Source organism: Tenrec ecaudatus, chromosome 3 (genome assembly GCF_050624435.1).
Source record: "Tenrec ecaudatus isolate mTenEca1 chromosome 3, mTenEca1.hap1, whole genome shotgun sequence".
NCBI classification, from domain to species: domain Eukaryota; kingdom Metazoa; phylum Chordata; class Mammalia; order Afrosoricida; family Tenrecidae; genus Tenrec; species Tenrec ecaudatus.
The window spans coordinates 11,805,568-11,818,734 of record NC_134532.1 but is presented as its reverse complement, the minus strand read 5'-3'; the positions used below and the strand labels follow the sequence as shown (position 1 = coordinate 11,818,734).

Below are 13,167 nucleotides of genomic sequence, written 5' to 3'. Positions count from 1 at the left end.
CTATGTGTCTGAACAGACTCCAGGACACCTAGCAACAACACACCCTGCAGGATTTGTTTCCAGCACCTTGAGGATGTCTTTTTAAAGAACTTTTGCCTTTATAATCTTAAAACTTTCACCTTTTAAATCTTAAACCTTTCCCCCATGTGATAGGTAGGTTTATGGTGCCAACCTGACCAATAGACACATGTGGGATTAATAAGGTTGCAGCTTAATTGAAGGGCAAAGAGATAAATGGCTCAGGGAGCCACTCCTTTTGGTCTCTTGCTCTCTGGTGATCGGACCAGTGTGCGACTGCCTTAGCTAGTTCCCTGCCTCAACTTGTGAGCTACACTACCTGTGGGACACCCATCCCACAGACCTTGTCCCTGTAGTTTGAGGTTCCTTCGAAAACTGCTTCACCACATTTCTGGTGTACACATCGCTTGAGCTAGGGACTGTCAGAGTCTGTCATCTGGCTGACTGTTGGTGACCTGACCTGTTGTTTGCTGCCTGTAGCCAGAGTGCCTGTACTGCTCTACAGAAGACTCAGCTGTCTGCTTCCTTTACTTTCACCCAACGGCCCTCGTGAGTTGAAGGACTGACAGTATATTAATTATCTCATGGAAGTGAATTGAACTGAGTCCGCTGTACTGTTCTGTGAACTAATTAGTTGTTTACTTCATTGAGTTATATGTACCTATCCATATAGATATAGATATAGATTCCTATCCATATACCATATACACTCATATATAAGCCGAGGTTTTTCAGCACATTTTTAATGCAGTTTTTGTGGTAAAATTAGGTGTCTTTTCCCTGGGCACCCCCTTACAGAAGGGTCTAGGGGAGGAGACAAGCCAGTCAGGGTGCGATGTAGCAACGATGAAAAATACATCTTTCCTCTAGTTCCTGAATGCTTCCTCCGACGCCCCGCCCTCCACACCCCATCATGATCCCAATTCTAGCTTGCAAGTCTGGCTAGATCAGAGGATGTACACTGGTACGTAAGGAACCAGAAGCACAGGGAATCCAGGGTGGATGATCCCTTCAGGACCAGTGGTGTGAGTGGCGATACTGGGAGGGTAGAGGGAGGGTGGGTTGGAAAGGGGGAACCGATTACAAGGATCTACTTTTGACCTCCTCCCTGGGAGATGGACAACAGAAAAGTGGGTGAAGGGAGATGTCGGACAGGGCAAGATGTGACAAAATAATAATAATTTATAAATTATCAAGGGCTCATGTGGGAGAGGGGAGTGGGAAGGGAGGGGGAAAATGAGAAGCTGATGCCAAGTGCTTAGGTGGAGAGCAGATGTTTTGAAAATGACGAGGGCAATGAATGTACAAATGTGCTTTACACAATTGATATATGTATGGATTGTGATAACTGTTGCATGAGCCCCTAATAAAATGATTTTAAAAATTAGGTGCCTTGGCTGATATTCAGGTTTGCTTACACTGGAATATAAGTGGGATATGTATATATATAACAATCATAAGTGTCCTGGTTTTATTTCTCTAGAGAACCCTGCATAACATACCCCATTCATGATTTTTCTCATTCTTTTCTTAATCATTTTCCTTTTTCTTTCTCTTTTTTCATACTATCTTAACCAATTTGTAGTTGCAGTTATGCAAGATTAATGATACAAATTATAGAAATTTGTATAATCAAGAATAGTATAAATAAAATCATATTCTTTGAAATGAAAATGCAATTCATGTGCATACTCATCATGTCCTTAAAACATTTTTGAAATATGTACAATTTTACTTATTTTTTAAATCTCTTAGATATTAAATTTCTATTCAAATGTTTCTTTTTTCTTGAATAAATTCTACGAACTTTTATTTCCCTTAAATAAATTTATTTCTTCTGGGCTTCCTAATGTCTGGCAGGAGTGGCACATTCAGTATTCTGTTGTAGTGGTTCTAGTGTTTTCTGAGCATTTGATTATGTTTTGTTTCAATCTTATGTAGGTCTGTTCTTGTTTTCCTAATAAGTCATAACTATTTTATCTATATTGTAATTATCTTCAAAATGCCTGTGTTAAAGACTATTTCATTATCCTCCTTCTACTTTATATCTATTAACTATCTTTGGGTTTTATATTTTATCTTGTCTTAGTACATTCTTTCATTTTTTATTATTCTGTTCTTGAACAATAAAGTCATTTGTAGTTGTTTTTTCTGGGGAGAATTTTTGCTAAGATTTTTTATAGGTTTTAATGTGGATTTACTTATAATCTACGATTTCCTTGATAGCTTTAATTTTTTTTAATTAAGCCTTATCTAAACATGTGTTCATTGATTTCCAGGTGATTAAGACCTTGGTTTAATTTATCATTGTATTGTCTTAATAATAGAGGAAGTGCCTTGTAAAAATCTCTCATTGAAAAATGTTTGCTATGATTTTATTTGAAACAAAATAGTGTTTAAAATGTTTCATTGCTATTAAAGAGATTGTTTTTGCATTAAATAGATATAAGAATTTTTAAATACATATTAAGTCAAATCTATTAGAAAAGACCTCTTTAAGTGTTGAAGGCAAAAAAATGTTACTTTGAATATTACCATTTGCCTGACCCAAATGCCTCCTATATATGTGACAATAAATAAGGAAGAATGGGGGGAATTGATTCATTTGAATGGTGGGGTCTGTGAGTAATATTGAAAGTATCATGGGCTATTAGACCAAATTTGTCTTGGGAGAAATGCAGCCAGAAAGCTTCTTAGAAGTTGGAATGATGGCACTCGATCTCTGGTACTTTGAACATGTTGTCACGATCCATGTCCCACAGAAGGACATTGGGCTTCGTGAAGTAAAGTTTCAGTGAGAAAGACCCTCGACAAGATGGATTGGCGCAGTGGCTGCACAAATGAGTTCAAACATATCAATTGGGGGGATGTGCTGGACACAGGCAATGTTTCATTGTGTTAGACATAGGGTTACTGCACACAACTATAAAAGAATGCCGAATGCTGACTGGATGGCACCTAACAGCAACAGTGATAATTAAATACGTTTTTATTATATTATCAATTCCTCTATGCCCTTACTTGTTTTCTACTAACCATATTTCTTTTAAAAAGACATCCTTTCTTTTTTAAAATCATTTTATTGAGGGCACGTAAAGTTCTTATCACAATCCATGCATACATCCATTGTGTCAAGAACATATGTACATTTGTTGCCATCATCATTCTCAAAACATTTCCCTTCTATTTGAGTCCTTAATATCTGCTGCTTATTTTCCCCCTCCCTCCCCACTCCCCCCTATCTCATGAACCCTTCATCATTCATAAATTATTATTATTCTGTCATATATTACACTGTCTGATGTCTCCCCCTGCCTTCTTTTCTGCTGTCCATCCCCCAGGGAGGAGGTTATATGTAGATCTTTATAATCAGTTCCCCTTTTCTACCCCATCTTCCCTCCACCCTCCAGTATCGCCACTCCCACCACTGATCTTGAAGTGATCATCTGTCCTGAATTCTCTATGTTCCCAGGTCCTATCTGTACCAGTGTACATCCTCTGGTCTAGCCAGATTTGTAAGGTAGAATTGGGATCATTATAGTGGGGGGAGGGGGGAGGAAGCATTTAAGAACTAGAGGAAAGTTATATGTTTCATCACTGCTACCCTGCACCCTGACTGGTTCATCTCCTCCCCACAACTCTTCAGTAAGGAGTGTCGGGTTGGCTACCAATGGGCTTTGAGTCTCCACTCTGAACTCACCCACATTTTCAATGATATGATTTTTTGTTCCTTGATGCTTGATACCTGATCCCTTCAACAGCTCATGGTCACACAGGCTGGTGTGTTTCTTCCATGTTGGCTTTGTTGCTTCTGAGTTAGACGGTCACTTGTTTATCTTTGAACCTTAAAGCTCCCAGACCCTATAGCTTTTGATAGCTGGTCACCATCAGCTTTCTTCACCACATTTGCTTATGCACACGTTTGTCTTCTTTGATTGAATCAGGGAGGTGGGCACCCATTGATATAATTTCTAGTTCTTTGAAGTCTGATAACTGGTCCCTTCTGTACCTTGTGGTCAGACAGGCTGGTGTGCTTCTTTCATGTGGGCTTTGATGCTTCTCAGCTAGATGGCCGCTTGTTTATCTTCAAGCCTTTAACACCCCAGACGTTATAACTTTTGATAGCCTGGCACCCATCAGCTTTCTTCAGCACATTTGCTTAGGCACACATTTTTCTTCAGCAATCATGTCGGGAAGGTGTGCATCCTAGAATGCCAATTTAATAGAACACAGTGTTCTTGTATTGAGTAAGTGCTTGAGTGGAGGCCCGATGTCCACCTGGTGTCTTAGTACTAAACCTATAAATATGTTTCCCCACACTCATTTAAATATATTTACATATGTACATTCCAGTCAAAAAAGACTCTTTTATATCCCAAGCTTTAATTACCCTTGCAAAAAAGTTTTATCTTTTCTTTGTAACTCTTAGATGACCTTCTAAATGACTTTCTCTTTAAATGCTCCTTCACCTGGAGCTATAATAAAGAAAAACTTTTACAGTAAAACATCAAGTATGTGCAAGATATTCTTGAACTCTTTTTCCTATACTGTTTTGTTTATTTCCTTACTTGGGATTGTTTTTTTCTCTTCCTCCTCCAGTTTGTTCTACTGATCAATAGTTTATTACACAGAGAATTTGCAGGTAGACATATTAATGTTCCAAAATATTTATGTGTTGTCTAACAACTCTCCTTTAAGAGAAAAAAATCCTGTTTCTTTCCTTAGAATATAAGAAAACATTATTAAAACAGAATTATCTAATGACTTTCTTCATTGGTAATCATTTTTCTTGGTAATAAAAACATTATTATATTTCGTAAGATACATTTTCAAGTTAATCATAATCACAAAACAAAATAAATAATGCATTTATATCAAACCAAAATTTTGAAACTTCCTGATCATCTTAAAAGACTTCCATGAAGCTACAATTTTTTTCTCTATGGAACAAACTGCTAAGATTCTACATTACTGTTTGATAATTTCATGTTTTTTCACAATATGTGTCATGAATTCTTGTTGTTTATACCTTTTATTGACCTACAATGTCACAATAATTTGGCACTGAGAAGTTATAAGAGGTTTTTGACACAGCTTCTGTTTAATCAAAGGTGAAAATATACAAGTGAATGTAACGAGGTGTGACAACCTGATTTGACTAATCGACACAGGAGAATGTGTCATTGCAATAGTAATGGGACAAGCCACCCAATTAATTAGTAGTAAATTGAGCAAATTGTCTTGGAAGTTTTCCAGGAGAGAAAAGTAATTCTGGTGTTTGCTTCAAAGGCAAAGTAAACTAAACTTCCTTAATTCCCATGAGTATTGAAAATTTTGATTTATCATTCTTAGATGTTATAAAGCAGAATTTAATCCCAAGAAAGACACAATTTCAGGAAAGAGAAAAAGCTAAGTGTTTTATGTTAAAATGATGAGTCTGGTAGCCTGTGATGATCATGAATTTTTCAGAAAGTGTTTTAGGGTGCTTGTTCCACCAGGGAATAATAATGGAAATATTATAATCCCACAATCTAGTAAATATTTTCATTTTTAATGTATCTGATCCTTATAACAACTACCAGGGTATTTCTGTCTACCACTTAACAGCGGGAAAGCTGAAACCGGAAGCATCAACCAATATGATCCTGCCAAAGCTGGTCATTTCATCATTCTCCATCAGTGTCTTGCACAGCAATAATGCACACCGCACAGGAACTTAGTAACTCCACACAGGAACTTAGTAACTGACATACTTGTCTTTCTATGCTCTGAGATGGGAAAACAGAGAGAGGGTATTTAGCCATGGTAAAAAATTTAAAAGACTGTTTAAGCTCATTTATTTCTCCCCATCCCTGACTTTGTATTAGGAGACAGTAGAGGCCCTGAAGAGGAGTCCTGGTGGTGTGGCATGGTTACACATCAGGCTGCAAGGCTGTGATCCTCAAGCTCAGCAGTTCAAAACCATCAGTTGCTCCACAGGAAAAAGATGGGACCTGCTACTCCTGCCAAGAATGACCGTCTCAGAAACTCACAGGGGCAGTTCTACTCTGTCCTCTAATGTTGCTAGAAGTCGACATGGTCCCGATCGCAGTGAGCTGAGTTGCAGAGCTCATGGATTTCTAGTAAAATAACTAGTCGAAGTGTCGTTTATAGTAAGTAGATGCTTCTTCATGTTAGTGTAGGTGAGGCTGTTTAGTCTTGGGATTGTCTTATATAACTCTGTGGTGAACTCATCTAAACCTGTGAGGGCAAACCAACCTCCTTTGTTTTATCGATTTAAAAAATCCTATTTGGTTTGAGGGAACATGAAGTAATCTTGTGGCAAATTAAATTCCTATGGTTCTTCTTGATTCTATGACAGCACTTTTCACTTGCAGTTCCTTATCATGTTCTCGAAATAACCAAAGAAATAAAGAATTCATTACAACAAGACAGCACCCGAAGCCTATTACATTGTGTGGCGTCTTACCTCTATGCTGCATAATAATGTGTCAAAATCATGAACTTGAACTAAAAAGGAACTATGAAATGATTTTGTTTACTAGTCTGTCGAAGAGTTGTTGAGATATGGATAGGAAAGTGCCTCTTTCATCACCAAAAGAGGGTAATCAAGGAAAAATGTTTGCAAGCAGCAAGTACATTAATCTCCAGCTGGTCTTTGGGGAAATACAACTATTCATATCATTGTGACTCATCTAAGTCTATAATAATGTGTCCTACGGTGACATCACTGATTGTATGAGACAACTGTTGCATATAAAGGACAATGTATGGTGCAGCTAGAGTGTCTTAAAACCCATGCATGACAATGACAGGCTGCAAGGAATGGAGCTCCTCTTCTCCACAATGACATGGTTGCATAGCCTGTCATCGCTGTTTTTCTTGAATCATCTCAAGCCATCATCAAGGGCTAATTCAGACAAACAGATTCCCATAACAACTAACAAGGAGCCCTGCTGTTGGGTATTCAGGTCACTTTGGTGTCAAGTCTAAATGTCCAGGAAGAGACACTAGACAGACTTGCAGTATGTCAGCACCATGTCATTCAGGTCCTTCCCAAACATTTGGGATTTTCTAGACGAAGTGTCACCAAGAATGTTTTTCCTACAGTAAAAGAGTTGCAGAATGATCTCTTCCTACACATGCTGCCCATAAATTCTGATTTGTCAATCAAGTTTGACTTGATTGGCATGGCAGAGTGGTAAGAAAAACAGGAGTGAGCTAGTTGTCAGAGTGGTATCTGCCATGAACATTAACTCTGTGACTACAAGGGATGGTATGTCTTTTGGTTCCAAAAGATGAGCTCAACACTTCAAGATTCTTTTCTTCTCTAAAAGTGCATGACTGTTTAAAAAAATCATATTTTATGAGTTAATTATTTTATTGTACCAGCCTGGCCAATAAACACATGTGGGGTTAATTGAACGGTGGAGGGATAAATGTCTCAGTGAGCCTCGCCTTTCTAGTTATCGGGTCCCTTGCTTTGTGATGGTCGGACCAGGGTGCAGCTGTCTTAGCCAGTTGCTGCTTCAGCTGGCAAGGCTCACTTCCTGCAAGACATCCCCAAGGCCTCATGGACCTATCCCAATGCAGCTCTGGGTGCTGGAGCAGCCGTGTGGAGGCCCCTGCCAGCGCTGAGATGCTTACATATTCACTGACTTGGCTTTCCTCCTGCAATCGGTGCCATAGTGTGTGTTTTGTGAGATGGAGGAGGACTTTGTGGATTGGTGTCGGATATATGGGTTAATGTTGGACTTGTGGGCTTAGACAGCACTGGGTTGTGATGTTTTCTTGATGCACACTTAGCCTTTACATAAAACTCTCTCTTGTATATAAGTTTCTGTGGGTTTGTTTCTCTAAAGTACCCAGACTAACACATATACCAAAGATTTCATGTTTCTTTCCTACTGAACTATAAATGTCTTTGAGTGACAGGAATTATAATTATAGCCTTTTGGGTCTCTGAGCAGCACCATGGTGGTCGACAAAAACAAATGCCTTACAAAGGGTGGCAAAAAGGAGCTAAGAAGAAAGTGGTTGGTCCATTTTCTAAGAAAGATTGATATGATGTGAAAGCACCACCCATGTTCAATATAAGAAATAATGTAAAAACACTAGTCATCAAAGTCTCAATGAACCAAAATTTCCTTTGATGGTCTCCAGGATCTGGTGTCTTAGGTGAGCCTTGCAGATCTACAGAATGATGATATTGCATTTAGAAAACTCAAGCCAATTACTGAGGATGTTCAGGGAAAACACTTGCCCGGCCAACCAACTTCCATGTCATGGATCTTACATGTGACAAGATGTGCTCCATGGTCACAAAATTGACAGACCATGATAGAAGTTCGTGGTGATGTCAAGACAACTGATGGGTATTTGCTTCATCTGTTTTGTGCTGGTTTTACTAAAACATGCAACAATCAGCCTCTTCCACTCAACTCCAACACGTCCCCAAATCCAAAAAAAAATATTATGGAAATCATGACTCGAGAGGTGTAGACAAGCACTTGCAAGTAGTCCATACATCGATTCAAGACAGCATTGACAGAGACATAAAAACGACTTTCAAACCTATTTGTCCCCTCCACACTGTGTTCATCCACAAAATGAAATACTGAGAAGCCCAAGTTTGAATTGGGAAAATCTAGGGAGCTTCATAGTGAAAGTGTTAGTTCTGGCAAAGCGACTGGAGATGAAGCAGGTGCCAAAATGGAGCAACTTGATGGCTATGAGACACCAGTTCAAACATCTATTTAAAATTCCAACTTTTGGAAGAGAAATATTTGCATGTATGAAGTTGGTACTAGGAAGGGAATATTCATTGTCTTTGAAATCCATAACTGACTATGTATTTTCTAGCAGCAAAAAGATAAGAGATACAATGATCTTTAGTCTCATTGCTTAATTTTAACTGAAAATTAATTATATACATTTTTTTTCTGGTGAAACAAACATTTCCTAGAAACAAGATCTAAGATGTTAAGTAATATCTAGATGTTAATTGAACTATTTTTAATTATATACTCTAGAGAAATATATTTGGTAAGAGAAAAGTTATCCTGTGTAAGCCATCAGAATATCTAACAGTGAAAACAATATAGAAAGAAATCATGGGTTTGCTCATTAAGTGCTTCTCCCATCCCCCTCCCCTCAAAAGCTTAGAGTATGTCCCATTCTTTCGGTCAAAATCTCTAATTTTATTTTTCAGAATGAAAAATCCCCAGGACGATCTGCAAGTCGATCTAGTAACATTTCAAAAGTAAGTGAAATATATTCTTTTTAAAATTTTTTACATAAATTGCTGTACTTCATGAACTCAAGTAAATATCATATTTAACCTATGATTGTTTTCTTTGCTAACACACAAATGTAACTTGTTAATAGTTTTTACCTTTTCAAGCTTTTCTATGATCAAAATGATCATCTTGCATAAGGAAATGGATAAGCTATTTGTTCCTCTGTAGTATTCTTCCCAGAAGATAATGCACTACTTTTAAGATGTAACATATAGTGAGTTTTTCACCTTATTTTAAACATCATTCTCAAATTGAAACTACATCAGCATTCATGTTATAATTCCCATGAAATCAATTTTTCTGGAGTTTGAAATCAGCTCTGGTTTCCAATCATGAATTTAATAAAGACATTAGTTTGGTCACATTTAAGTTATAGAGTCATCAGATGAAATATAAAAAAAATATCCCAGACACCCTATAAATCCAAGAAAATCATTCGAGTTATCAAAAGTTTTGTAAAGATACTGAAAATTTAAAAAATGATTATAAAAAAATTTTAGAGAGGTGTATATGATTTACATCAGAACTGACTTACGGCAAACGGCAGATGCCAAGGTCCAATCCTTTAAGTCAGCCTTTCTAAGGCTAGGAATCTCAGGTTAGCTGTGCTTACTCTTTTCATAAAAAGTCAGTTCCATAGCTTTTGAGGTAGTTAACTGTGCCAACCTGGCTGATAAACACATGTGGGGTTAATTGAAGGGCAGAGAGAAATGACTCTGTGAGCCTCGCCTTTCTAGTTCTTGAGTCTCTTGCTTTGTGATGGTCGGACCAGGGTGCAGCTGCCTTAGCCAGTTCTCTGCTTTAGCTTGCAAGGTTGACTTCCTGCAAGACACCCCTGAGGAGAAGCCACATGGGCCTACCCCGATGCAGCCCTCGGTGCTGGAGCGGCACTGGGGAGACCCCTGCCAGTGCTGAGATGCTTACACATTCACTGACAGCTTTCTTCCTGTAGTCGGTGTCATAGTGTGTGTTTTGTGAGATGGAGGAGAACTTTGTGGATTGGTGTTGGACATATAGGTTAATGTTGGACTTGTGGACTTGGGCAGCACTGGGTTGAGATGTTTTCTTGATGTGCACTTAACCTTTATATAAAACTCTGTTATACACGAGTTTCTGTGGATTTGTTTCTCTAAAGTACCGAGACAAATACAGTTATACTTAATATAGAAAGGCATGCTTATAGAGTTGGGTTTGGGTTGACATATGGGAACTTGAATCTCAGGCACACTATCACACCAAGTAGCTCTATTAAGACAGGGGTTCAGTGGTTGGGTGGTAATCCAAAGGCCAGTGAGTCTAGACCACCAGATGCTCCATGGGAGAAAGATGGGATGACAATCAGCTTTTGTAAAGTTTTACAGCCTTGGACACCTATGAACCAATTCTATTCTGTCCTATAAAGTTGCTAGGAGTCCGAATCAACTTGATGGAAATGATTTGTCCACCACCTTGACTCACAAGAATGACTCACTGGGCCTAAATTTCATAGTGTTTGTCCTAAGCATAGATTTTCCTTCTGGGAGCCTAGAACTTGGGGACTTTCTAGGCAATGGGATAACGATGTGACTAGCCAGCAATGAAGGCTTTGGCACTGTGCCCAGTGAGTTTCTAGGGTAGATATGTGTAGTCATATTCATTGCTAGGCTTAAGCATATTCTGCCAACTCCAGACTCTGGAAGCCTTCCCATGGTGTTTTCAAATTTCTCCTCATATGCCCTTTCCCCCTTGGCTGATTGTATTTTGCAGCTTCTCTGAAATAAAGAATAGTTACTTAGTGGGTTCTGAGGTGGGCACCTAGCTGAAAGGTTAGCACTTTGAAATCGCCAGCTGCTCCAAGCCTCCCTCAAAGAATCATAGTTTCAAAAGGCCAGAATCTACTCAAAGGCCATGAGTTTGGGTTTGAATGAGTGTGACTACATAGCGAGCCCTGGGAGTCCTCTTTGCTAGCTAGTGTGTTCTAGAGGGAATCTAGCACAATACCACAGGCACAGGGTTTCCTTTGGAGGCAACAGGACGGCATAAGAAGTTTGGGGGAAGATGATATATAAACTGAGCTTTAAAAATGGGTATGACTTCACCAACTGCCATGTTTAAGAAGTGTAAGTATAAGACATAGAAGGTAGAAAACATGAATTCATAAGGAAAATGCACAGAAAATATTTACTTAGGCCCATTTTAAATGGGAATAGTTGGAATTATATAATACAGTACCTTTAATCTAGTTATGTAAATTCATGTGTATTACCTAGCTTGGAGACAGAGTTGGATTAAGTACCAATCAAAGGTCCTTGCAACTTTTGTTTAATGAATGAAGATGTATGAAAACCAACATTATTTTTGTTATTGAGAGTATATATTATTAATAATAATGCTATTGAGGAGATGAAATAACCAGACATAGTTAAGTAATAAACATTTACTTGTTGTGGTTACAATTTGAGTTTTCTGGTACTGATAGCATTTTTAAATCATATTATATTTTTCATTTGTTTTAGCCATTAATAAGATGGACATATGTCTTCTCCCTACGCTAATTTTTTCTTATTCTCATATGGTAGGTCTGTCCTAACTTTTAAAAACTAATCCAAAAGGTATTCTGAAAAAAAGTATACACAGTTTTAAAATAGTCTGTGTTGGATAGTCAAAATAACTTCACTGTCTGTCAGGCAGCATTTACTTACCCATCACTCACTTTTTTTTTTAAAGCTGCTTTTGGTAATTCTTTATTGCTGTCATTTTTAGAAATACATTTGGCCCATAATTAGGCTCGTCAAAATTAGCAAATATATGGCTTTTCTTTTATTGCTTCTTGGTTGGGAGTTATTTAATTAATAACAATTTGTTATGAATTTCACAATCAAGGTTTTTGAAGTGAAAACTGTCAAAAGGCAAGAGTTCCTTGTGCTTTTGATTCAAATCAACATTTGGAATTTTCTTTGACTAAAACACTTTATGATTGTTCGGTCTATGTATGGAGAACCTTACAAAATCTAAGTTTATGGAAAGAAATATAAAAACCACCACCTGAATAAAATGGTGTTTCAGCCAATTTTGACCCCTTTCTATCTCCCAATTTCATTTGCTTGTGAAGGTGTATCTAAATTTTTCTAATCTGTTTACTTGTCTCTACTTAGAAACATCACACATAGTATGTGTATGCTAGATAAGTTTTCATTAAATGTAGATGCATGACATGGTCAAAACAGTTCATTCAACAAACATGTTCGCGGATGTACTATGTGGACAGCATCATATAGAGTATGTAATTTTAAATAGATGTTTCCTTTTTGATCCGATAGTGACTTTTATTTTATAGCTATAAATGTGCATCTCTTCAGAAATTTCTATATTTACCTTTGAGATTCCAAAATACCTTTCTGCAAGGTCAAGGTGAAGGCAACTCCAAAATATTCAGTGTATTAAGAGGACTCTCCATTGAACATGAGCCAAGCCTTTGTATCTGTGAATAGGTGTTTAGTGTTCTGATTTATTGAGAGATCCATCTTGCTTTATTCATACAGGGGACCAATAAATCTTCCATACCTTCAGACTGTATCCCTTGAGGGGGTACTTTTGATAGGTTGATGAAATAAAGAGGAATGCATAATTAAGAAAGTACTGAACATTTCAGGACTGAGTTGAAGACTTTCATAGAGCATGAATCAAGTTGCATTCTGAGACTAAAACTGAGTCAGTGGGTAAAGATTTAGATGAATTTTTAAGTGGGATGATGGACTATTACAATCTGAGGTTCTTTATTTAAATTAGCTTACTTGTTAAATGCTTGGGTAATTTCCTGTTTTTTTTATGTAGTCAACTGGCAAATAACTCTCAAACAGATGTTCCTAGC

The 13,167-nt window shown here is 37.7% G+C and overlaps 1 protein-coding gene across 1 annotated transcript in view; it reads left to right on the top strand.

Moving 5' to 3' along the window:
- The window catches only part of MARCHF1 (membrane associated ring-CH-type finger 1), a 526,762-nt gene that overhangs the window by 201,195 nt on the left and 312,400 nt on the right, over nt 1-13,167 (top strand). Inside the window, 1 exon segment of the mRNA XM_075544746.1 lies at nt 9,230-9,280. Within this exon segment, the coding sequence (XP_075400861.1) occupies nt 9,230-9,280 (51 nt within the window).